We start from the raw sequence: 26,969 nt of genomic DNA, 5'->3' as shown, positions 1-26,969 counted from the left end.
TATCTCAGCATCTGTGATTGCCTTGAGCCTTAAACATGTTTTTTTTCTGAGCTTTCTTGAGAACATTGCTGGAGCATTTTGTGTGGCTGTAAGGAGTGCTTGGTTCCCAGAAAAGAAGTTTGATTTTTTCCTCTCCTCTCGTATGGCACAGCTCTCCAAAATGAAGATAATGGAGTTGTACTGATGATGTGAGACCAGAACAGGCAAGAAGGGGGAAAGAGGTTTCTACTATTAACATCTCTTATTCATTCTTTCCTCCTGTTTTGTTGAATTTTGAAAGTTTTGAGGCTCTGCTGTCATTCAGAAGAATATTTATTTTTATTTCTTAAAAGGCAGAATAAAGGGTTGCATTTCAGTCTAAAGACTGAAGAACACTATCACACTACAGGGGTTAGAATTAGGTATCTAAAGCACTGCCTAGAGGCCACTCAGCGTGCTCTGTGGCCCTTTGCACCATAATGCTTTCACTTTATAAAAGCACTATACAAACTGCAGCTATTCCAGCATAACCAATAATACTATGTCTCCCTCCTATTTTGGGCATCCTTGTGTTAGCCAGGCACCACACGTCTACTTAGCTTGGGCAGTTTTGTTGTAGAAAAGGGCTCAGTTGCTCCAAGAGTCAGAGGGTTAGTTATCAGAAGGAAAGAGAGACGAACGTTACTACTGCTGTGCTCTATCACGGTGTGTTTGACTTTTAGGCAGAGAATTGAATTATATTAAAGATGGTAATTCTTCCTATACACATCATTAAAATCATACTTGTAATAAAGAAGATCCAGGAGTGCATATAATTGCACAAGTTTAAAAATATTTTTAAAGTCATGAATGATATTTTTCCCTTTGCATCTAGGAGGATTCTGAAAAAAGTAACTATGGAGCCTTCAGAAAGACTGGCTAACCTCCAGGCCCTGTGGGACAGTCAGACAGTGGCAGAACTTGGACCTTGTGGTGAGAATGAATTTAAAGGCTCAAATATAAAAAAGTTGGAACTGCAGTGTCAGGAAGTTTAATTCTATTTCTGGCAGAAGCTTGAGAAGGTGTAATTAGTTTTAAGGTGTAATTAGTATGGAGTACACTTCTGATTGGTGGGTGAAGGCACTATTTTAAGCTTTCATGCAACCTGCTGGCTATTGCAAAAGTAGGATAGTCTCAGTCTATTTCAGTTTCTTTCAGTAGCACAATGGACACCCTTCTGAGAGAAAAAGAGAGTGAGTTTTGAAAGACTTGGTGGTATATTGTTAAGTGAAAGTATTAAGGTATGCCTTTAGATATTTACTTGTTTGTTTTACTGTTGTGTTAAATGCTCCCTTGTGTTGTTTCTAGGAGGCTTTTCGCAGATGTATGCATGTGTTTGTGACTGGCTTGGATTTCCCTATAGAGAAGAAGTACAGTGGGTAAGTACATGTCTTGTGCTGGGGCTCATTTCCTCTAGCTGTACAAAGGATGAAAGAGAAGGTAAATCACAATGCTTGGAAAAAACAGTTCTGTAAAGATGTATTTTGTTATGCACTTTTAACAGGATGTCGATACAATTTATCTGACACAAGATACCAGAGAGTTGAATTTGCAAGACTTCAGCCATCTTGACCACAGGTAAACAACAGGCAGGAAGCATGCTAATACTTGGAAAATTTGTCATGTTTCATAATCCCTTCTTCCAGTAGGATTTGTCTGTCCTAGCTAAGGTGTTACTTGAATGTCTAGACCTCTGAAATGACCACCTATATCACTTTGGGTTTCCAGCCCAGGGCTGCTGTGTTTGCACAAAAACCCCGTAGAGACCATGTTTCATTGGAGGGACCTGAGAAGATGAATGTATTTTGAGATTGGAAGCACTCCAAAAAAGTTAGCAGATAGATGTTTTTCCTGTGGTGGCAGAAATAAGGGCTCAAATTCAACAGAGAAAACATGCAACTACATCTAGTATTTAAAGCAAAAAAGGATGTTAAGCTACCTTTACTTCTGCAGAATCTTTTTCTCCTGGTGTATTTGGTAAAAGAAATTACTTTTTTCAGCAAGTCAGTAGAAGACTTAAGTTGTTCTGCTGAATCCCAGGAAGCAGTTTCTTCCCTTACAATAGATGCCATCAAAAATGTGTACCTTCAGGAAAAAAAACTAACTGAGAGTAATTTTACTATGAGATGCAAAGGGTTTTATTGAGTTTACCAAATTGAGCTGGCTGAGAAAACTGGATTCTAAAAGTTCAATCTGAAGACATTTAAGTAAGATGAAATGGGAAGGAGTCTTAATTAAAATATATCATTATACAAGAAAAATGACAAATCTAAGAAGCTTTAAATAAGACATAGAAAGCAGCTGTTTCTGTGGGAAAGTGCAATTAAAGAATTAAGAGTTTGTCAGAGATTTGATGTTAAAAATATTATAATAGGATGAACTTGAAGGCAGGTAAATGGTAGTATTTCAGCACTGCAGTCTCTGCAGCTTTAAGCTAGCTATGTAAACTGGCACAAAAAATTCCACTCAAATATTTATTCAGTTTCTGTGGTGGGTTTACACAGTCCATGCCAAATCCCATGCTGCTGAAATGAAGTTACTAAGCTGTACGTACCCGTGTTAGCTAGTTCAGAGGTAACTGGAACAAATCCACGGGGCTGCAACTACTGCATGACAGATGTAGCCAAAGGCTGACTGGTCAGTTAAGACTTGCTGAGAAAAGACTGGGAAACGAGTGCTATTCAGCACAGGCAAATGTGGATAAAGAATCTAAAAATACTTAAACATGTTGCAAGGTGGAAGTGCTGAAAAGAACATGGGGCCTTTTTTGAGAAGGTGACTTAGATACCCAGCTTCAATAGAAATTAAGTGTTTGAACAATTTATAAGGAGTTAAAAATATCACCCATTAGTAAACAGCAGATAAATTCCTTATGTATCAGGTGGTTCAAATGAGCTGTGTTTAGGCAAATGGAATAATAACTTGTTTCACAGAAGATTTTTCATCACAAAATTGACATCACTGAGGAATTATATTTGTGTTGCTAATAACAGTCTACTAAATGTCTGATGATTGTGCAAGTCCAAAGACTGAAAACAATTTTAGACTCATTTACATGCCCTGGAATCCATCTGGTGATGACAGTTTGTGAGTGTTGGGGGCTGAACAGAGAAAAAGGTTTGGAATTGAAATTTTCAAGAGAGCTACAATGTTTTTTAGGAAGCCAAAACCTTAAGTTATTCATTAAAAATACAAATTAGGATCTGAGATCCTAATCAATTCAAGAATGCATGCAGGTATTTTGTGAGATATTTAATGCAGTGAGAAAGCCGTAAATTAACAATTATAACAGTATGCCAAAGCATTCTAGTTTTGAAGAGACTGTTGTATGTCTTGTCCACCTTATTTTGGGGATTACTGAAGCAGCTGTATACTATATATTGTGGAGCAGCTCAGAAGTGAAGTAGAATGGGTGATCCTACATCAGTCCTCTAGATACAGAGGCTGTGTATTGCAAAAATAACAATTTGTATTTTTCCTAGTGAAGCATTTCTGCTAGAGGTCAACGTAAGATGACATGAATTATAGATGAAGATTTAAGTTCCCAGAGTTTCTGACACTTAAAGTGCATAGCATGGCTTGCCACATGGGAACATGACTTCTGAGGTTTTATTTGAAGTTACATTGTGCTGTGAACCATATAATTGTTTAACAACAACAAAAGAAGGCACAAAGTGAACAGGGCTTATTTTTAACTCAATAGCACAATATTCATCTATATAGCATATGTTTCAGCATATTTGGACATTCAAAAAATATAATGTCAGAACAGTGTGATTAGTTAGTTTCTTGCGCGCCCCTTCCCCCCCCCCCCCCAATATATTGCACTGCTTAGATTTCTTGCCATAGGCAAAAAATACACTGGGAGACAGTGTTGCTGAAAAAACATGAAGGCACTGGAAAAGCTTGAATGTTGAAGCTTGGAGAGATCTTCTGCGTTCCAGAAGTACAGAATCTGTTTGCATTTTAAGATGGCACAGTGTTCTTTTTCTGTACATCTTTCTTTATTCTGGATGGTAGCTTAGCAAACAAACCAGTATATAAATGTAAGCAACTAAGTATAACTTGGTGAAGGAAGTTATGAGAAGGCCATGCTTTTAGAAATGGTCATTAGCATTTTTTCTTATTGTATTGCAAAAGAATTCAGATTGTTATTGGTACCACATCTATAATTTAATAGGAAAAAAGTGAATAAAGCAGTAGAACATTTTGGAAAGGGAAACTCAAGAATACATACAACGAGGGTAGGCAAGCTCGAAGCAAGAGAGAGAAGAGGTTAATTCCAAAAGGACCCCACACTGGTCAGAAGCATCCTCAAAAATTAAAACAAACAAAGAAAGACTGAAAAAAAACCTATCAAGGTTCTCTTTAAAATCAGATGGTGATTAAAATGAGGTAGAATCTGATGAAGCAATGTTTCTAGACAGTAAGACTACTACAGCAAAGGCAGATATCCCACTGTCTTCATGTGGGGAGGAAGGGGTGTGTGCGTATTCTTCTAACTACTGGTGTTACTGAAGTATGCCACTGTCTGTGCTTGTCTAATGTTTGCACAAACAGGCCTTGAATAAGGCAGAAGGCTAAACTACTTAAGGATGAGAATTTGCAAGTCAGCAGGGCTGGTTTATTGAAAATATTCTCTCCCCACTGTAGCTCTGTTTCTTAAACATCTTGGCGGTGCAGCAGTTTTTCTTGCTAACTCTTTGAAAGCCCACCTGTCCTTCAGCTCCGTTCATGAGAGGCTTGGGGGGGAGAGGAGAGAAGAGAGAACCAAGAGCGAGGTCTGCCTGCCGATACTCTCCTGCTCAGCAGGTCCTGAGCTGTTGCCAGCAGTCGCATGAGCTCCCCGCTAGGGTCGATACAGCCGGTGATTACAGGCAGTTACCCCTCTGTTCTTTTGGAGCAACTGAGCTGGTGCTGACTGAAAAATAACTGCTCGTGGGCTCTCTCTGCCCCTTCTGGGGGTGGCAATGCACTGTCTGCAAAGCACCGCTCCACTGATGACGGTGGCTGCGGTATCGTCAGCCCGACTGTTTGTGTTTGTGCCACTGCATTCAGTGCAAGCTGTAGCCGTTTGACCAGCTGCCCTCTGAAGACACCTGTGAGGAAAGAATTACAGCATTTACCCTTTTTAAACAATGGAATATGTGAATTACCGTGGGGTGGATAAACCCAAATTGCAGCTGAAAAATGACTCTTAGGCTTATGCCATTTCCAAGGCAGAGGCACTGCCTTGAGCCCAAGCTGCTAATTTTTTACCTTGCTACTAATCACTGCAGGCGAATGCAAAGGGGAAACAAACCCATGAGTGTTACTCGTAGCGGAGTTCCTGCCTGCCCAGCCTAAGGGGGAAATACCTCTGTTTTTTTGGTATTTTCCCCCTAACCTTTCACTAGTCCATTACCTCTTTCAAACTGAGAAAAAGTGTGTGTGTGGAGGGTGGGGGGAAGCTGGTGGGTGGAAATAAATCTGTACCTGCCATGAGGCTGGTAAGACTCTACTGCCTTTATGGGAATGAATTCATCATGAGACTGTGCGCCTTGAACAATGTGGGAGACGGGCTTACTCCTCGACGGGCACCACACAGCAGTTTCTCTGCAAGAGCGTGAAAACGCTCTGTTTGCATGAGTTTTCCAGTTGGTACACTACCGCCTTTTGCTGCAAAATGCCTCGCCTTCTTACTGTTCCCTTAGTGATGGGTTCACGTTTCCAAATGGAGCAACTGCAGTTCTCAGTATAGCCTGCTGAATGTATGTCCATATGATACTGCCTTCTCTCTTGGTTTTCCTACATGTTTAACCATCACCCTAAAGTGTTTTGAGTGTTAGTGGAGGAAAAGTCAAGGATGGGGAAAAAGGAAAAGAGGATGTGAGAAAGAGACACCATTTAGTGCTGCTAGGTGCCTACCTGCATATGCACCAAATGGGAAGCTGGGGGCTGGGCAGTAGCTCATAGAAGCCAGTATTTTTAAGTTTCTCCCTGCAAAAAATGAGGCCGAGGTGGCACTATTGCTGGTCAGTGTTATTATCATTCAATGTATATTGCAGTTCTTTCCTCACTATGTTATAAAGATGAGGGGTTTCTGAGTAACTGCTGCGTGTGTGTGTGTGTGTGTGTGTGTGTGTGTGTGTGTCTATTTAATGTGTTTTGGAAAGATGATCCAAGAGCTGTGCCACTAAATAGTGTACTAGTGTTTGATGAACAATTCTGCTGGAGGGTAGTGTTCAGACATGACATTTATGAACATCTGTTATTGGAGGAACTTAGGGAGAGCAGATCAAATTAAGAGGCTTAGAATAAAGAAACAGGGAATAATTTAGAATTTCATTTGTGAAATCCCTTTTACAATTAAGAGGGGGTTTGTGCTGAATGTCGCATTATCCTTTTGCAGGTTTCCTGCTTCCTGAGGGAATATAACTATAGAGATGAGACAAGGAGATGTTCTCTAGAAGCATTCAGTCATGGAATTATATTAAATCATCAGAGTGCCAAAAAGCTTTTTAGCGTTATGCTCAATTATAATTAGAGGTGATTAAGAAGCTTAAATATGTCACAAGCTGAAGAAAAAGTAATGCTGAGAGTAGGAATGGCAGCCAAGACAAATTCTGGTTTAAAAATTCATGCTAGAATGGATGTCAGTTGGCCAGTCAAAAATCTGTATTAAAATACAGGCAAGATACACAGCTGCTCATGGTGCGCTCGCTCGCGCTCGCTCTCTCTCTCTCCTTTTTTTTTTTTTTTTTTTTTTTTTTTAAGAATGCAGAGTTTTCTGTAGTGGCAATGATAGTTGATTAGCATTGCAAAAGTGGAGTGAATTAGATAATTAGATATGGAAGAAGGTTTAATAGTGGTTCCCCCCTGCTCCTCTGCCAGTGACCAAAACTGACAGTTATGTGAAAAGTGCGTAAAAGTGTTTTTCTTTTTCTAGAGACTTAATACCTATAGTTGCTGCTCTGGAGTACAATCAGTGGTTTACAAAGCTGTCCTCCAAGGATCTGAAATTAGTAAGTAATAAATTGAAATGATATGGCTGTTCTTTCTAGGCTTTGCTATGTTTTAGGGGATGCTTTTATGTTTTTCAAGAAGGTGAACTTCTTTAGGGAAGTAAAACTGGGCAGTTTATTGAAAATAATTTTTCCATTAATCATATCGGGAAAATATGAATGGTCGGACAGTTAATTCATGTCATAAGAATGCTGCTGAGCATCAGTTTGAGGTCTTGCCAGAATTTCATGTGAATAAAGTTTAAAAAGCCTTTTTAGAGATAAAGGTGCCACATAAAGCTACTTCATTAAGTGTTGCTGGTTCTCTCAAACAATGTTAGGTGACTAAATAGGAAGCTACCTTCAAAGCAGACAGAAATCTCTGTTGCTTTTTGGAGTTGTGAGAAAATATCAGGATTCTGTTTTTTCTCACAATATGGAACAGCCTTTTTTTCTCTTAACTTTCATTGTGTCTTGATGAATTTTTCTCTTGGTTGTCTGAAACTAATCCCTTAAAGTAATAAGTATTTAGTGATGTGTGACAATGATATTCTTCCACAGCAACGTTCTTTTTGAAAAGTAAAAAGGGGACAGATCTAAGCAAGATGGACTACGTATTAAAGTGCTAAGAAAATCAGTAATAAGGTCACTTTTTTAATATATCAAAATATATTATTTTTACTAAGCTTGAAAGTTAATAGTCACATAGGTGGAATTAGTGGTTTGAGAAGCTGCTTTCACACTTGCATCCAGGACTTTTCTCCTTAAAAATGAGGGATAAGAGTCTCTTGATATAAAAATGTGCTCATTGCATTCCTAAGCTATCATTTCCCACAAAAATCAGTAGATACTAGCTTATGTGACTCTTGGCAGAAGAGTAGCTAGAACGCTTTTTTTCTTTCTTGCTGGGAGACCGTGCTTAAAATTGAACATGGAATGAAACTGAGGGTATTTTTAATCTTCTTGTAGTTCTTTGCTAAAATCACAATTGTAAAAAGGTACAATAAAATTATCAGTTTTTGCTTCAAATTCAAAATTTAAGCAAGACAGTATACTTAGCTAGATGACTAGCCAGTGTAGTTTTCATGGAACAAGAACTGGCTATATTATCTTTCATGGAAATTTGGGGAATTTTTAGTAACTTTTATGTGGAAAAATTTTATTCAAACAAGTAGACTTTATCAATCTTGGAAATGCACCAGCAAATCTTCACCCTTCATACATTCCATTTTCAGTCAAGAGTATAATGAGAATATAAACTGTTGGACAATAAATCCATGCTGTAGGAACACAGCTGAGGGGTCCATATGAGGTCAGACATATCCATAGGCCACAGAGTGCATTGTGTTTTATGCGGTCCCCTCTGACGTTGCCTCTGATAGACAGTGTCCCTAATGTTTCTGTAACACATGAAACTTTCCATTTACAAACGCGCTGCTGTAGAAGCATTGTAAGAATGCTCTGAAGTATTAATGTATGGAAGGTAAAGAGAATTGGAGAGAGAGGTGAGTTGATGCAATTTAGACAAAACTGCTGTGTAAACTAATAATAAGAATTGTGTGTGTGTGGTAGAAGTTTTTTTTTTTATTTTTAGGAGATTCAATTAGTTTAAATCCCCCTCTCCCCAAAAAAAACTAAAAAAAAAGGTTAGCCTGTCATTAGAAACAGAGATGTCCTGAGCATGAATGTCACTTTGTCCTTTTTAAAGGTGGATAATTTCAACTAATTTCAGCACTTTGTGATCATGACTGGAGTTCAACTTTAGATTCCACATGAATGTTAGTGTGTGCTGGGAATATAGACAAATTCAGAAGCAAAATAAAAGATTATAGTAAAAGGTAATGAGATTTTGAGTTGACTGTATAGCTTTTGAATCACTGAGGCTTTGTCTCTCTTCTTGACTGAACACAGCAAACAGGTGTTTCGTTACCATGTTTTGTTCATGTTCACGGTACTTGCAAATGTCCGTGCAACTTACAGAATTTGACAACAGCGCAGATCATAAGCTGTGTTTTAATTCTGTGTAGGTTAGGAGAATTCATACTGAAGTCCACAAAACTGACTCTCTAGTCCTTAAGCAGTCTTTGGAGGACCTATAGCTAGACAGTTGTTGCTCCTGGGGATCATTACTTGCTACTTTCTTCTAATGGTATAGCATGGATATGAACAAGATTTCTTTAAAAATTAAATGAGTGATTTTTCTGAATGACGAAGTTTGGTTTTTTTCTTTTTTACTATCATTATAAAAATTCTGCCCCTTATGATTAGATGGCCTGTTTCTTAAATGACTCACTTTTAGTCTGCCTCTCGCTTTTCTCCGAGTCTTTTCCAGATGTCCTCTGTTGCCATCTGATTCCCTCAGGGATGTTCCTGGTATCCTTATCCTTTATTATTTATGTATGACTAGAAACTGGTCGTGGCCTGGATCCTGTTATGATGTTCCATGTTTGTGTTCTTTAATATCGTTCTCTCTTTTCTGTGGCAGTCCACTGATGTCTGTGAGCAGATTCTGCGAGTGGTGAGTAGGTCCAGTCGATTGGAAGAGCTGGTATTAGAGAATGCTGGGCTTAGAACGTAAGTAATTTCTTCATAATGTTGCATTAGTTACTGCTTACTTCCACTGGAAAGGATGTATGATATATGTTAACTAGAATAAGCATTTAAAAAGCTCATGCCCAATATGTACCTTGTTCTGAGGAGCTTGTGGTCAGGAGCTTTTGATCAGATTTTTCAGAGGTTCCTTATGTCCAAGAAGTCCCTTTAAACTGATGTTTTTTTAATTCCTGCCTGAAGAGTTGAGTGAAGTGAAGCAGAAATGGGTTGGATAGGAGTGTAAACCCTAAATCAACTTGCGCTATTCCTCTCCAAATATACTTACCAGTGCTACTATGAAAACCTTTATTGCAGTGTTAACAGTGCTAACAGTGTTAAACTTTTTTTGTTAAACAGCATATTATTCCACCTTGGATAACAGATTACAGTTTCATTTTCTAGCTGTTTTTATCTTATTGGGGATTGCAGCTTGCTCGAATAAAATAGTACTTCGACATTAGTAACTTTTTTAAAGAAGCAAGAAAATAGATAAATAAGTTTAACCCCTTGCCCTAGCCTTAGAAGAATGGTATGTAGAGGAAAGCCTTGCAGTTCAGTTCTTGTGCAAGTTTTAAATATAGCAAATGATTGTTACTAGGTATTTGCTTTTTTTCTCATAGGAAATAGAGGCAAAGTTCAAGGTATAAACTAGCCCATTTGGAAGTATTTGTAGCTTGTTTTTGTATTAGAGCACCAACCAAGACCATGTAGACAAGATGTAAAGTCTAGTGCCAATGAATTTTCATATTTAATAAAGCAGCAGAAAGGTGGGAGAAGGAGATCACTATACAAGGAAGGGAAAAAGTATAGAAGGGAAACAAGCGTAGGAAAATTAAGTGGTGTGCTTTCTTTTGTCTCCTCTCCAGTTGTTTGGTTCCCCCCACACATACACACCCCATGATGGGTTTTGCACTAGAATACCTTTAAAAGCAAACTGCCTAAATTACTCAGGAAATTTGTAATGGGGTTTGGGATTACCCCTAAACCTCCTGATCACCATGCATTGCTTTTAACAGCTGTCATTCAAACACAGGTGCCTGATTTTATCTCATTTTTCTTGCACTGTGTGCTATGAAACACACTGATAATCATGAATATTAAAAGATATATTGACTACCTTTGCACATTGTCTGCGTTAGCTTGTCTCAGTTGGACCTGGTTTCAGTTTTAATAGGACTTGACAGATAAACAACTGGAGACTTTGGTTTTCATGACACCATTTACATACATAGTATTTGGCATGTTGCCTTAGTGTGTCTCTTCTGCAGTCAGACTTGTCTGTTCTTGTCAAGGATGCATTTGTCAATTTTACAAGTTACCATATCTGCTTGCTAGGAGGAAAACCTATTGTTACTGGCTATCTTGCCTTCACATAGCTTATAGACCAGCATTTTTAATGAGCTGTGACAGACTGCTAGGTCAGAGCTGGGAAAAAACTACTAAGCGCAATGTTTTCAGAAATACCCAAGCTGTTGCAAGAACATGTTTCCTGCTGCAGTAGAGTCAGTTTAAGATGCTTCCACCCTTTTCTGCTTCCAGCCACTCATTTTTGTGATTTGTTTTGGGACATGGCCCCATAAGCAGTTGTCATCCTTCCAGCTGAGGGGAAAGAAAATAGTAGTAGTGGTAGGAATAAGGACCCAGGTCCAGGGAAGAGTGGACTTGCTATTGAAGAAAACAGGTTGTCAAATGGAACGCCTTGTCTGATGGGATTTATGCCAGTTTAGATGTTCTTGAAAATCTTATCCCCATTGCCATTTCTTTAACAGGCACAAAGGGTGCAGTCTAGATTATTTTGGATGGCTTTAATGCATAAAGTGGATACAGATGTTCTGATAATTACTAACATGGTAACTGAGGTCGGCGATACCCACATTTCAGAGAAGGGGGAATAGTCCAGGAGAACCTGAACAAATGAGCTGGAAAAGAGAGTTACATCGCTTGGTTGTTTTAGAGGAAGGAAGCGGGGAGTATGTGATCACCAGAATATTTGTCTTCAAGAAAATTCTAAGATGAATGCTTCAGTCTGCCAAGGCCTGTTTGCAGAAGCTGGCAAAAATGGCCTATTTCTCGCACTGGCGTATTCTCTGCAGTCTGGCAGAATGTCCCTACTGCCGTCTGCACCGGCCCCTGCAGGGCAGCTGGCAGGGAACAGCTGCTACAACAGAGAAGCAAAAGAAGTGCCTGGTAATGATATGGGTAGGACCTTTGACTGTGGAGTTGCACCTCATTTTACTCTGCTGGATGAGCTCTGAATATCCTTATACTTGAGACAACTGCATGTTAGTTCCTTCCATGCATTTCCTCCTCTTTTCTGTTACAAAGATGTCATTTAGACGGATCTTAAGGAACTGTTTTGTTTGTCTGAGATTTTCAGAGCTGTGCTATTCTTGCCCTTGGTGAAATATCCTTATTCTGCTGTATATGCAGTTATACTGGACTTAGGCTTCACCTCCAACCCTGAATGTCCTCAGGACACACAAGTGTGGATATGCAGTACATGCAGAATGGGTTTGCTGTTTTTTAGAAAGTCAGGCTTACACTTTCGTGCTCTGTTGCTGAAGTGTGCTGCCAACCAAACAATAAATTTTAGGACTTGAAAAAGGAGCAGGCAAAAAGAAAGAGGAGGGAAGGCACCCAGGGAGCAGAGTGCAGGTGCCTCAGTCTCAGGCAGAGGCTGCTCAGGGAGTGGGGAAGTTGTGTCAGTTTTTCCAAAGTGAGCCTTGGAGCCCTGTGCCCCTATGCAGGTAATTGAATGCTTTCTGGTGGCAGTGGATTTTCTGTGCCTCTGCTAGATAGTTCATGCACAGTGTAGTTGTCCAGAAGTTCTAGTAACACTGCTTATGTTGGTGGCAAAAGCTGAGTTTGCAAACCAGCCTGCAGATGTAGGCCAAATAATGCAAGATTTATTTGCTTGAGCATAGGCATCTTGTGCCATTTGAAATGCTGGAGGCTATCCACAGAGGACCTACAGGAGATGTGTACTCTGCAGCAGCAGCTGGTGGCAAAGCAGAACATCCCAAGGCCTGTCTGATTGTACTGATTCAAGCCCAGAATTTCTTTTTGTTGAGTGCTTGTATTCGCACAGTACTTGTATTTTAGGAAAAGAATACACTTGTCCTCAGGGCAGCCCATCATCGTGCATCTGCAGCATGGAAGCATGTTCCACCGCCAGGAGACTCCCTGAGGAAATGTGGTTCCAAAGGAAAACTGAACTTTCCAGGAACATCTCTGTACTTAAGTACACCTTGCAAGCTAACAGATGGCCAAAAACTATTGTAGCTATTGCTATCCAGATTCCACTCTTTTCCAGGGTCTGGGAAAAGAATGCTACTTCCACTGCAGTTCTCAGCACATGTACTGATCACTTGTATGGTGGGCAGGATCTGCCCCAAAGTAAATGGGGCAGTGTTAATTACGACTCTCTTAGCAGTGCAGCCATTAGTTCTCTAACACTGAGCTACAGGGCATTTCTACTGCAGGGCAAAGAGAGTGAAGCTGTGGGAAGGAAGCTCAAGGGATATTTTTGTTGTCTATCTCAGTAAATAGCTTAAGTACCGTAAGAACATCAAAGTTATATATTCAGTTTAACAAAAGCACACAGTAGGATTAGTTCCTTAATAAGTAGAATCTTCCCAGTATATACAAGGACAGGTTTGAGGAGTTGGTTTAGAGCCAGTGATAGGCAACAGCCTTGTGACTCAAGACATGAAATATGTCTCCGCCACAGCCTGGCAGTGTGGTCATGTAGGAAAACCAAACCTAGCTTTGAAGTCAGTACAGTGAGTGGTGGTAGTCTGGCTGCAGCAACACACTGCTTAGTCAGGGTCAAGTCCCCTTGAGTGGGTAGTTGCTGCAGCTACCACAGCTACCTGCAGTAGTTACTAAAAGTCAGTGCAAAGCTGTCTGTGCTACCTGGCCTGGCTGTTGTGAGCATTATACAACTGATATACCATAGTGTCTCTCCTGGGGCCTGTTACCAGAACTGTGATCTGCCAATTGCATATCTGTAATGCTCCTCGCTGTAAAAAGAAGCAAGCAACGAGCAGTTGCTGCTGTTCTATGAGAGAGCTATTCCTGCTGTTTTACAAGGTCAGAAATGCTTCTGTCTGATTTTGACCTTCTGGGTATGCTGCAGCGCCCATCCGTTTGAGTGATCGAAGCCTGCTGCAAGTGAGGGGGTTGGCTTGTGAGTGAAGGAATAGTGGTGCACAAGTTGCTATATGTAAGATCCCACCCCTTGTGGCATGGCAGGAGGTGAGAGACACGCTCACGTTTTAAGTTACTCTGCATAACTCCTGTTTTATTGTACCTTTAGATCTTTATAAAAAGTACTTTAAGCTTTGATTGAGTGCTCTTCAGTCTCTTAGGTGACAGAATAAATAAATAATAAAATAACCTGCTGTTGAGAGACAGCAGATCAGCAGGATAAGCGTCGTTTAAAACTGTGAAGAATCATTTCTGTTTTGCGGTGGGATAAGTTGACCACTTTTGTCTAGTAATCCCTTGACACTTTTAAGCCTCTGAATGTGCTGTTGATTCAGGAGATAACAGAACTCTTTCCTCCTCTCTATTCTTTCCTTGCAGTGATTTTGCACAGAAACTAGCCAGTGCCCTAGCCCATAATCCCAGCTCAGGACTCCATACGATTAACCTTGCTAGCAATCCACTTGAAGACAGAGGTATGGTAACATTTACATTTTTCTCTTTCTACAAATATAATAGGGGGATTACTGCTGCTCCATTCAGCTTTGTCTGAATAATAGACTGTTGTTCTGGGTGTAATGCCATTGTAAATATCTGTTGTTCACAAATGACTGAGAATTGTTCTTCTTTTTGATTTATGCATATCCATTAGCTTGTCAAGAAGTATTCAAATGTCTTAAAGCAACCATGGTTTTCATTAGATTTCATTACATTTTCATAGAGGTTTCTTTTAAAAGGAGATGGAACTCAATGAATGTTTCAGGCTAGAGAGGAAAAAAAATTTTTTTTTAAATGCAATATAATCAATTTGAGGATGAAGTGTGAGACAACTTTGTTGCTCAGATTGTGTTTTCCTGATGTTTTTTGCCTTTTTATTTCAACCCTAATACTATACATATTTCCAAGTGCATTGCAGCTGTTCCTTTTTTCAGCTTTGTGCTAGTCCTTAGTATTGCCAGTGCTTTGTCCCTGTAGGTATTGCAATGTTCTGTAACACTGGCGTATCTGGCATTCTTGTGTAGCAAAGTACTGTGGCCTCCACAAGATATAAAAACAAGCTGAACAGTTCTGCTTTTCTCCGACTAGGCACTGGTAGGAGTGATTTCAGTACACATCAAGTCAAGTCAGTTCCACGCCCATGTCTACTCTCCTTTCACCCAAGGCATTTATTTTTAAAATAAGGTTACATTCTTTCAGTCTGGAGTTGACCCTGCAGCACTGCCCATGTGAGATTTCCATTTGCCTCACTTAATGCATTCCAAGCACACAGTGTTCTTGGGATCAGACCATCTTGTGTTCCTGTTGGGCCAAAAGAAAAATAGGAATTTTACTCAGTGAACCTTTTCTTGTTTTATTTGGGTTGTTTTGGGAAAATTTTCCAGTCTCTTTGCTGACATGATTCAAAATGGAAAAACTGTTCATTTTATTTAGAATCTAACTGACTCAGAATGTTGTTCTTAACACAGAATTTGGTAGGGTTGTCTCCTTTCTCGCTTTTTCACTGAAGGCAAAAGATGAGATTTTTTTCCCCCCTTCCTCTTTTGTATCTCCTTTCCTATTGATTAGAAATAATAAAAATATGAAAATATTTTTATCTTTAACCTACTCAGAATAGCTCCCCTCCCCAAATTGTTCAGATTAATTGCTTTAATTCTACCTTGCCCCCTTCCTGGAAAACTCCATATCGTGTCAAAGCCACTGTTTTGCTGAAAAACATTATTACAAAATGTGCCATAGGCCTAACTGCATTACAGTAGGATTTCTGTTGTATAAGAATTGCCATGAGCTGAAAAAAGGCTGTCACTTTATGCATATTGTTGATTCTGCTTTCAAAGAAGTGCATTTAGATTAAGTATGTCATAAAAGACTTTTAAAAAGCCTATTGTTTACTTTTGAAAACAAAACAAGTAACCAAAACACTTCATAGATATTCTACAGTCCAGGGGATTTTTTTTTTTTAATGTATCAGTGTGCGTGCTTTCTTTACAACACAGCTATTGATTGAAACCATTCTGAAGGAGCCACATGCAAGATGAAATTGAAGTGTAGAAACTACAACTTGCAGAAATTAGTAGTTTTGTTTTTTATTAGCTTAATTTCTTCTGTCACGTATGCAGTTAAAGTTAGACCTTTCCATCAGAGAATTAGCCAAGTTACATAGGTACTTAAATAAAGAGAAATTACCCTTAATTGCAATGTGCAAATACTGCAGTTTCTCAGTTTAAGAAATACTTCCATGTCCTGTGATCTGATAGTCAGTGACTGCAAGTTGGATTTGACTTTATTAAACTGAAAGGACAGCAAGCATTTCACAAGTAAAAGCTGGCATAATGGAGATGTATGTGAAATATATGGATTTTGGAAAACATTTCTCTCTTGATATATCACCTCTACAAGGACTGAGAGTTTAACCAGATTATATTGCAAATATAAGCAAAATAACACAGTTGTGTAAATTACAGGGAATGTTATTGTCCATTATTTGAGGCGAGGGAAATCAAACTATTGTGTATTATTGAGTACCCTTAACTAAAAATACTGTGTTATTGCTGTAATGCAACTGTGTATATTCCAATACTATAAGACGACCATTCTGTTTAGCTAAGGCTTAGGATCTGACTTTAGTTAAAAGATAAAGCAGTGTTTCTATGAAATGAATTTGTGCTGAGAATAGTGTGTTAGTAGTTGGCTTCCCTTAGTGGTACTGCCAACATTTGTGAGGCTAGCACCTGGAAAGTCTATTACTAGTCTGGGCTTTAAAATCTGGCCATGCTTAACTCGTGGAAATTTTGCCATTAGCTTTACTAGGACCATAATTTCATCTATTATTTTGTTAAAAATAATGCAAAACAAACAAACAAAAGCCTTAAAATATTCAAAATCAAATCTTTGTACCTGGATGTAGCAAAGTCTTCTGCCATTACAACTGTTGTCTGTAATAAGGTCAGCAAGAATGGGCTGCTTAAAAAGAGCATTCTAGCGCCTGAGAGACCCGAAGTACTTTTTCTTTTCTGCAGCTCATTCCTGCATTTTATAGCTCTGTGGATTCTTACCACTATGCTGCGAAAATGTTAAAATCCTTCATCTCACTTAGGGTAGTAAGTGGATTATTAGTTTCATGCAAGGATGGAGAAGTACAATTATTTGCTACACTTCTTACAAAAAGTGCTTCACAACAAAAATTACACTTCTGATATGCTTAATGATTCTGCTTGTATGGCTTTTCTCCTCTTTTGACAGCAGAACTTTACCTTAACTTTGAAACTAGTTGTAGTAACTGAACCAGCTCAACGAAACTAGACAGTCAACCACAGGATTTACATTCTGCGGCCATCCTTGTAAAGACTGATCCCCCCTACTTTAGATGAGCTGACACCCCCCCCCACACACACACACACCCGTAGTGGGCTAGGAAAGAATTATGACTTGATGCTTTCTTGCAGAAAGTTCATGAAGACATCTAGTCACCATTGTGTTTTACAGTAAATGATGCCAATGCTTCATCAGTCTAATATTTTGGAAGTATAAATAAAATAAGTCATGTTGCTTTGAGCTGTGTGGAAGTTACACCTATCATCAGCATATACAAAATGCTTTTACAGAGAGCATTAAAAAACCCTACAACAAAAATTGCACATCTGATATATAGCAGTTCTTTCTCTATTAATGGTAGATAGAACATCTGTTAAAAGCAGAGTAAACATATGTCTGTGATGTGCTGTGCAGTGCACGGTTTCATGTCTGCTTATGTGAAGAACAGTTTCATCTCTTTTATTTAATCGTGTTTTGGAACAAGTAAAGGGTGTTACTCTTTTCCCTTTTCTTACCAAGTGATTTATTAGAGGACTATCTTTCACACTTCATGCTCAGACTTGAGTTTCTATGTTGATTTATTCCTTTAATAAAATAAATATTTCATAAATTGGCTCTGTTGTTACTTAGGATGTGCTTTCTTAATAAAAATACAATCTTTTTCTTAAATGGAGGGGATGAAATGTACGGTATGTGGAACCTGAGTAGACTGAGAAAGTGCCTTAATGTAAAGGAAAGCGTATTCTTTCTCTTTTGTTGGAACTGTGCTGAGGTAGTCAGATCCGTGTCAGCATCCTAGTATGTTTTTGTTTTGGGGGATCACAAGCAATTGTAGCATTTCCAAGTCCATATAAAAGCCGGTAGCCTGCAGAATACTGCAATGAAGTGAGATAAGTAGCCATTATAGCTTGGGGAGGGTTTCAAGTTCTTAAAGCAAGTCTTCAGCCACTGTATTTGTAGTATCACTCATTTTATAAGGAATACATACTATTACACTGTACTCTTTCAGCAGCCCAGTACATACCAGTGTTCTTTGAACAACCTCTGAATTTCTTTATATAACAAAGAAAGGCGTTGTCTCAAGGAAAGAGGGCAGTGTTAGCTCATGTATATATTGGCCAGTGTCTCCCTACCCTTCCTTTTAAAAGAAAAAAAAATGGTTTGAAGTTCCATGTGAACTACCATTGTTGGGGTTTATTCTGTGTGTGTGTGTGTGTGTGTTGGGGGGGGGTTAACTTACGTTATTTTTTGCCTAAATCGTCAAACTTCCAGGCTTCCCAAGTGCTGACTGTATGACATGTATAATAACTTCTCTTTGATCCTTTTCTTCTCAGAAGTGGAAGTGTGCATTGCATAGTTTTTAAACTACTTTGAAGTGGCTCACTGATAGTTAACAAAAAGTTCCCTTTATGTTCAGTGGTTAGCAGTGAAGGGACCTCGACTACATCTGTCATTTCAAGGCTTTATGGTCGTAAAAAGATGGGATGATTTTGGGCCAACCCCTACAGTGAGCACAGTCCTCCTGTAAGAGTGTTTGTTCTACTGTGCATTTGACACCAGTGTGATCGCTGGCTGCTCTCAGGATGGCTGGGAAAATCTGAGATCACACGGGCAAACTGAGAACATTACTTTCTCTTGCTCCCCAAACAGGTGTATCGTCTTTAAGCGTTCAATTCGCCAAGCTTCCAAAGGGACTGAAACATTTAAACTTATCTAAAACCTCCTTGTCACCTAAAGGTATGTTTTATAAATATGCCCATTTTTTTGTTATAAAATGTTTTAAGCTTTCATCTTAATAACTTTTATTACATGTTTATAAAATAATTCATTCTGTAATTGATTTACATGTGTATTTCAAACACAGTACAGGCCCTTTCCTACCATACGAGGTTGCTGAACTGTGGGCTGGATTCTGCATCTGTTTAAGTCCTTTGAAAAACTCTTACTTGTATAGGACTTGGACTGGAACCTGTATTATAAAGAAATAGGTTTAATTTAGAACTGGCATAAAGAATATATTTCATTTATGCTTGAAAAAGATATCTGAAGCACAAGTATGTGCCAAATTTTCCAAAGGATATTTGGAAAGCTACTCAAATGTTTTGCACAAGGTTATTATTTCACAAAATAAAGTATTGTGAGAATGACTGTTAAGAGTGATTTGCTCTGAGTAGAGACTGGCTTATTTTATAATTTACAAATTTCTGACTTGATAGATACATGTATTTTTTAATTATAACAACACTGAAACACAAGATGATTTCAGGCTTTTCTGAATTGTTATTTTACAAATAATAGACCCAGTGAACTCTTACATACAATGCACAAACCAAGGTTCTCTTGAATGGAACATAAATGTTATCACAGCTTTTCACAGATGATGACTTGGAAGAGATGACTGAATTACAGTCTATGAAAAATATTAGATCATAATAGGTATAAGCTGTGCTCTATGATCCTTTTAATTATTGCTCTGTGACATGAAGAGTCTGTTTTTTTCTAAACTTCAGTTGTTGACCTGGAGGTATTTGGGATGGGTGTGGGGTGTTGTCTTTGTTTGGGGTTTTTTCATTGTTTTTGGGTTTTTAAAGTGTTCCATAGCTCTTATTGTATTTAACTGATAGTAAACACTAACCTGAATTTATTCACTCAACATTTTCATTAAAAAGCCTTCCTTAAACTGTTTTTTTTCCTACTGCTAATTCTATTTTTGGTGACAAGCAATTGATTAAGAATATTGACTAACCATATGTTTATTCTTGAGAATAGATGATCAAGAATTAGACAGAAATTCCTTCTACTCTAGCATGTTCATTCACCCTGTGCTGTTCTTCATGTAGTCTGAATGATTCCTGCAAGGGCTCTGGAGTGTTGAGTCTCTAAGGACTAAATGCTAGCTTGGTGAGGTCCTTCAAGAAAATCAAGTCAGCAGACATGAATTCTGAAATTATGAACAGAACTTTGAAGGTTTTTTAACTTCTCTTTTAAAGGTAATCTTAAAAGCTGAAAAAATATTCCAGCATGACTAATAGTGACCTCATGAGAATCCTAGTGCAGACTGCATTACAGTAGCTACAATCCAGAGAACAACATGCTACCCTGAATATGTCCCATGGCAGCCCCTCAAAATTCCCTTCAAAAAAAAAAAAAAAGAAAAAAAAGCCTGATATGGTGTACTGTTAGTGAAGGCCTGTGACTGTATACACAACACCTTAAAGTTGGTTTTTTTGTAACCTTCTGAACCTGAAGAATCTCAGCTTTGCCACTTTGGTTGTGTGCAAAGCTCTCCTCCTTAGCCAGTTTTTCTTTAACTTAAGAAGACAGTGCTGAATTGGTTTGTAACTTGCAAGGTTATTTTAGAACTTGTGAGATTGAGGGTGTTTTCTTTGGGGAGGGCAGGTGTCTTAAAGAGACTGTGTCATTTGTTTAGGGAAGTTCTTTACTGATCTTGAATTCAGTAGATTCCGAAGACACGTGGATTTTTCCAGCTTTGCTTTGGCAAGAGAGGTGAACTCTACTCCCCCCCCCCCCTTTTTTTTTTATTTTTTAAGCTTTTCACTTTCAGAAATTTTCCACAATCTCTCATTGGTTTTCTACCTTACTTAAAAGGTACTTTCTATTTGAGATAAGTTTCTAAGATTGAGCACTGAAGTTCAGGCGGTAACTTCCCCAGCTGATCCTTCTTCAAATATTGCATCCCAGATTTCCTACAAGCTATTAACTGTCTGAGCCCCCTGAGAGCAGTAAAAGAGTATGATAGATTGTCTGCAAACAAAAACAAAATTACTGTTAAAGTACAGTATGAGGTAGGTGAAGTTCAAACACAAGTTTATGGATTTGAAGATTCTAGTTAAATGTATTCTAGTATACCCATTCAAAAATAGGCCGTGCTTTTCTGATCATGAGTCAGAAGGCTGCTGAGTCAAGTAAAAAAAAAAAAACACACCTTACTGGCATCATTTGAATTATACTTTCAGTGATGTGGCTGATTTTGAGCAATTGGCCTTTTCTGAACATGAAATGAGCAGAAGCCTTGTGGATTGTTTTATAGCTTTCCTTCCCAAAGCTAGCTTACGCACTCTTTCCGAGTTCTCTGAATTGGTTCTCAAGATTATTTGCAGGATTGTTGACAGTGACATTGACTGTTGACATTAACTTCTACTTGTAGTTGCTTAAAAATACTGTTCATGAGAAGACCCAATAAAGTGGACCCAGAGCTATAACCTCTCATCATTAAATAGATCTTTTAAAGGGTCAAGAAGGTTTAATTTACTATGTGCCTGTGTAGATAAGGTAGGCATTCAGTAGTTTTGAGTCTTGACAAAAATGTCATTGTGCTCCGACTCTTTTCAGAGAAGGCTCAGCATCAAAAGCCTCTTGAAGCCAACAGTCACACTATTAATGTGGGAGACTTTCTTAATATTTGGAAGCTTGGAAAACTAAAGCACTGAACTGGGGTATTTTGCTGTCCTGTGGCTTGCCGCCTGCTTCCTCACATACTCACTGGTAAACCTGTTTTATAAGAATTTTTAACTGAAGAATGGCCATGTTCCGTCCATTGAATACCAGCCCACTTGCACTGACCAGTGCCTTTGGGAAGTTACCTTATATCATGTAGTAGATCAAGACACTTGCCTGCTTCATAGCTTTGGCCAGGCACTTAGCAGACGCAGCGATTTTCTTTTAAAGGAGACATTGATGTTTATGTACATAAGAAATACATGCATGTAGTGCTTGAAAGGCAGCAATAGCCATCTGCAATAAATTAGAAACTCAGTAATAGGCTGCAAGACTCTCAGAGGAAGGTTGTATTTGCTGGAAATAGCCACATCCTAATATGTGTTTGAAAAAGCTAAAGAACTCCTTTGGAAAGGAAAGTTCTGACTAGTTTGTTCCCAGTGTGTGCTTTTTAATTTTAATGTGAAAAATATGTATTCATTCTTAACAGGAATTGAGAGTGTTTATGCATCTCTTGATATTTTAATTAACTTTTTCTGGAATTACAGGCAAATACATAATTGAAATATTTTTTAACTTCTAGGTTTTGTCAATTGCTTTTGAAGCCCTGGCCAATTATAATTGTTAATGTACTTGGTCTTCTGCAGATACTTTTATCTATTTCCACAGATACTTTTTTCTCAATACTGTGTGCAAGAAGAATATTGTCTTAACATTATGAAGTAAGCTATGTTTTAAAATCTATTCCAAAATGTAATCGCGCTATTAAAGCTATTGCAGACTTGGCAAAAAGATTTCTTCCCTGGATCTGGGTCCTGTAGGGCACAGAGGCCCATTTTATCAGAGGCAGCGTGCACTTGCTCTGCAGAGAAGCTGATGGAGCTTGACCCAGGCAAAACTGGGTCTTCTGTGACAAAAAAGTGTCTTGCGGCTCACTGGTGATCTATCTTCCTCTATTGCAATACAGTGATGGTAACAGGAGGTCATTAAACATTTATGTATGACAGTATGTTCACTGACATTGTGTACTTACAGGGGCTGTGCTGGTTTTGTCTAGAGTCAGCTAAGTTGAGTATTGACCTTTTGTTGCAGGGGTGAATAGCCTTTCCCAATCACTGAGTGCCAACTCGCTGATAGCTAACACGCTCATCTATCTTGATCTCTCAGGGAATGCTCTCCGTGGTGATGATCTCTCAGTAAGCACATTATTCTGATTTATGAATGAATGAATGTTTTAATTTATTGTTTAAAGAAGGGCAAAGGCATTGTGGGGGGGTTGCCTTTATTTCAGTGCAGTTCTGGTAATGATAGAAGAAAACATTTTGATCTCTAGTCTTCAGTATGCACTCAGATGTCTGAGTTACCCATGCAGCTAAACAAATCCACGTGGTATTAGTTCATGCTTTTAGTCCCTGGCTTTTACTGATTAATGGGGAAGCTGCAAGTATATCACTTGTTTCAGTAGGCTTACCATACACTCTGAATGCTATTTGAAAGTAGTCAAAACAAAATTTAAAAAACTCATCTTCTTTTTAGTGGAAAAGGTACTGCAAAGTTTTCATTGGAAGGTTGGAAACAGTTGTTTTCTTCTGACTTGGAAAGATGTAATTCATTTTTGTTTTAAGTATTTTTTTGTCTATATGAATAAAACTGCATATCTCTTTAGCACATGGCAGATGAAACTCATGATTCTTTGAAGAATTTAATTCTTACTGAAAATCCATTGGGCAGCTCTTTTTATGTTACTATATCAAGTGCCATTGTGGTGCAACTCTGTTTTCTGTACAACACAAACCACTGAATTCTCAATTTGTATGTATTCAGATTTTGACCATCACATCTGTATTTCTCTCTTATGTCAACAGTTCTGTGCATGTAAGTGTTAGGTTTCTAATTCTTTTAAGTCTTAAGCATCTAAAATAAGCAGCACGGGAGCCATCCAATCTGAGCACTGAAAGTGCAGTAGGACTTTATCTGCCTATAACTTTGTGTGACCTTTTTCACAGATCTTACTAATTTCAGATTCATCAGTGCATCCAAAGAACTAGTCTTTTCAGATGTGAGAGATGAAAGTTTCAGTGGGACAAGAGGATTTACAGAAGTAGCAGATATAAATAGTTAAATAGAAATAAAGATACAGAGTGAATCATTCTCAAAAAGAGAATATCATAATGGATAAACATCTAAGAGAAAATGTGCATCATTGACAGGAAATAGTTAAAGAAATCTGATGTCTGCCTACAATATTTTAAGGGACATAAGCATGAAAAGTCAAGCTTTTCTTAGCCTGTCAAAGAGAGATATATGGTTCAAAGAAGAATATTTTTAATACTGAGATCTCTAATCTGTGGAACAATTTTCCAATAGGAGCCAAGAAATCGTATTATATGGCATTTAATTTTAACCCTAGCAGAGCATAGGGATTTTTAAGTAGGGAACTTTCTTTCACTGTAGGTATATGGGCTAAATGACCTAATTTTAAGAAAGATGATTCTATTTTAGAAGTGTGTGACATGCTCTCTTTGGCTGGATTTCATGTGGAGTTGAGTTTTCCACATTTCTGTGAATTAGGTCATACTTTTATCTTTTTGTATTGTTCTGGGTGACTAAAAGTCCAAAATAAAACAGCATGTAGCAAGAACTTTTACATAAACTAACATGCAGATGATATACTCTATGTATTACTAAAGACATTAATAATTAAAATCTTGTTACCAGTTCTGTATTCTCTTCTAAACCCTTAATGCACTGTCGACAGTAAAAAATAATCATAGGCTTGAGATGCAAATTAGTTGCTTCCCTGGTATGCCTAAAGGGACTGGCTTTAAACTTTCAAACCGATTAGCCTTTGTGAAATGTAACAGCAATCTGAGTGACATTCTAAGTTATTTCTAACTAAATTAATTATTATTTCTGGACAAAATGGATTGCAAGATAACTCAAGACTTGTGCATCAAAGTACTGCTTGTTTGTAGTCTGGGCACCATTCTTTTCTTGTCTTTTTAACAAATGGTAGCCTTCAAAAGTAAAACGGGTTGTATAAATTAGGTGAAAAGACATTTCGGACACCGCCGTTATAGTGCAATTTTATAATAAAAGCCTAAAATATATTTCAGAAGTAGATATCTAGTAGTTTGTTTCATCAATATCAAAATTAACATGCATATTTTTCCCCCTTAATTAAAGAACCTGTACAATTTTTTGGCCCAGCCAAATGCACTTGTTCATCTGGATTTATCCAACACGGAGTGTGCGCTAGATATGGTAAAGTATATTTTTGTGTGGATTCAAATACCAAATAAACCTTCCTCACCCTTCACCCTCAGGTACTTTTTTTGAGTTAATGTAAAGTCAAGTCAGTCTTCCCTTTTTTCACCAGGTGTGTGGGGCCCTTCTTCGTGGATGTCTTCAGCATCTAGCTGTTCTTAGCCTTTCTAGGACACTTTTTTCTCACAGGTATAGTTAAAATGACTTTATATGAATACATCTTTTGTCTCTGAGGCATGATAGCAGGCTTTGAAGTCTGTCTTTAAATTTGACTTTTAAAGTACAGGTTTTTCATGATTTGATGATGGTTGCAAATATGGTGGGTTTTTTGCTTGTTTGTTTTTTTTTTTTTTTTCTTCCTTTTCTGGGAGGGAAGTCCTTCTGAAAGTCTTTGAGACTGAACTTTGGCTTTGTAGAATACTTATATCATAGGAAATATCAACATTAGCTTCCCTTTTCTTCAAATCTGTATGCTTGGGCCCATATCCAGAGGTGATACCTAGTTGAGGGTAAGCTACTTCAGGGTTAAGTAATTATTTCTAGTGGTGAAAAGGTGATTTTGGTGTTTTCCTAATGTCATATTTGATCTTTTGCTCAAAATGAGTGTTCTCACTATTAATCAGACCTAAATGATCATTCTGTGTAGTTCACCAAGTTAGGTGGTAGTATCTTGTGAGCAGCAGTGTAATGCTGAGGATTGTTGTTGAATCACTGTTTTGATGACATCATGTTTCTGAGCTAATTGAGAGCCATTGATTATAGAGTGGTTCAAGGTGCAACAGATTAAACACTAGTAAAAGATCATTACCATCCTGACAGCTTGCATTCACTATTTGTTGGAATAAGGAGTATCCAGATGCTGCTGCTTAATGAATTTATTTACTTACAGAAAAGGAAAAGAAGTCCCTCCCTCCTTCAAGCAGTTTTTCAGCAGTTCACTTGCTTTGATGCAGATAAATCTTTCAGGAACTAAACTGCCTCCTGAGCCTCTAAAGTAAGAATTTCATTTCATTTTGTCCTGTTACCTAAGACCTGGTTTATGTTGTTACTATGCAAGTGCCTCATATTTAAAACAAAGGGGAAAGGATTTTACTTGCGTTTTTCTCCATTTTTATGTTGTTTACATTGCAAGAGGGAGTTTCATAATGTTCACGCATTCAAGAAATGTTGTTTCCATCTCACAGTTGAGACTATTAATCATATTTCGTTGTGTGTGAATGTTGCAGCTGTTTAGCTTCCATCAGCTTCTTTTTGTGATATGTTTCGAGCTTTGTGGTTTGCAAACAAAACTGTTTGCTTCACAGTAAAATGGGATTATATACTTGTGTGAGTGCCTTTCCTTTGAGGTTGAAGTATTGTAAGAGCTGTTATGAAACTGAACCTGTTGCAGTGCTTGGGAGGTATTGTGTGGAAGTATGCTCTCGTTTCAGGGGGAGAGATGATAACAGCAACTTCTAGGAAAATGAAGTGTGATGCTTCTCTTCTCCTTATGTCACCCATGCTGTGAATGAGGGGTTCTGGATATGTGGATTGTATGTTCCCTTGCCCATGGAGAGAAATTGGAGAGAAATTCCGCTTATAGCTAGTGCAGGGAAATTGTGTAGCCCTGTGTCACCCTTCCTGTGATGTATGCAGTTCTGAACCATGTTGAACTTTCAATAACTGGAATTTAAAGGAGTGGTTTAAAGTCAAAATAGATCTAGATAGGTAAGCCTAGTCTAGATAGGCCATCCTGTGATTCTGGCAAAAGCCTTGTGTTTATTGAGCCAAATTAAAGAAAAAGCTCTTTTAAAAGCTTCAACTTGGTAGTCGTTATGCATTAAAACATAAATAACCCCGTCCATAGTCGACATCTGGACATGTCAGTAACTGTTTCCAGTAACATATTTCCAAAATGCTAATCTGCGCACAGCCTCTGGGTATACTTGTGTAGTTAGGAGCCTGCCTCCTGAGGGGAAACGGGCGTGGGAAGTGGCCAGTAACTCGGTAAGAGAGTAGCTAGTGAGTGGGAGTTGATGGCAAAACCAGAGATGTGGGAGGTGAAGGGCAGTTACTGAGCACTGGATGGAAAACTTTGTTTGGAATCTGAGAGAAGCTAAGGGGGGGAAAAGTTACAAGGGCCACACATGAAAA

The 26,969-nt window shown here is 38.3% G+C and overlaps 1 protein-coding gene across 6 annotated transcripts in view; it reads left to right on the top strand.

Moving 5' to 3' along the window:
* The window catches only part of CARMIL1 (capping protein regulator and myosin 1 linker 1), a 198,264-nt gene that overhangs the window by 92,699 nt on the left and 78,596 nt on the right, over positions 1 to 26,969 (top strand). For all 6 annotated transcript variants that reach the window (XM_064506937.1, XM_064506940.1, XM_026115610.2 and 3 more), the window contains 11 exons: positions 854 to 951; positions 1,327 to 1,397; positions 1,523 to 1,596; positions 6,947 to 7,022; positions 9,487 to 9,575; positions 14,181 to 14,275; positions 18,762 to 18,848; positions 22,662 to 22,765; positions 24,756 to 24,833; positions 24,949 to 25,025; positions 25,726 to 25,830. In XM_064506937.1, coding sequence (XP_064363007.1) covers positions 854 to 951; positions 1,327 to 1,397; positions 1,523 to 1,596; positions 6,947 to 7,022; positions 9,487 to 9,575; positions 14,181 to 14,275; positions 18,762 to 18,848; positions 22,662 to 22,765; positions 24,756 to 24,833; positions 24,949 to 25,025; positions 25,726 to 25,830 — 954 coding nt within the window. The remainder of the gene's footprint in view (positions 1 to 853; positions 952 to 1,326; positions 1,398 to 1,522; positions 1,597 to 6,946; positions 7,023 to 9,486; positions 9,576 to 14,180; positions 14,276 to 18,761; positions 18,849 to 22,661; positions 22,766 to 24,755; positions 24,834 to 24,948; positions 25,026 to 25,725; positions 25,831 to 26,969) is intronic.

Source organism: Dromaius novaehollandiae, chromosome 2, assembly GCF_036370855.1.
Source record: "Dromaius novaehollandiae isolate bDroNov1 chromosome 2, bDroNov1.hap1, whole genome shotgun sequence".
Taxonomy (NCBI): Eukaryota; Metazoa; Chordata; class Aves; order Casuariiformes; family Dromaiidae; genus Dromaius; species Dromaius novaehollandiae.
The sequence above is the reverse complement of the archived record's forward strand: the minus strand, read 5'-3'. Positions and strand labels throughout refer to the sequence as shown.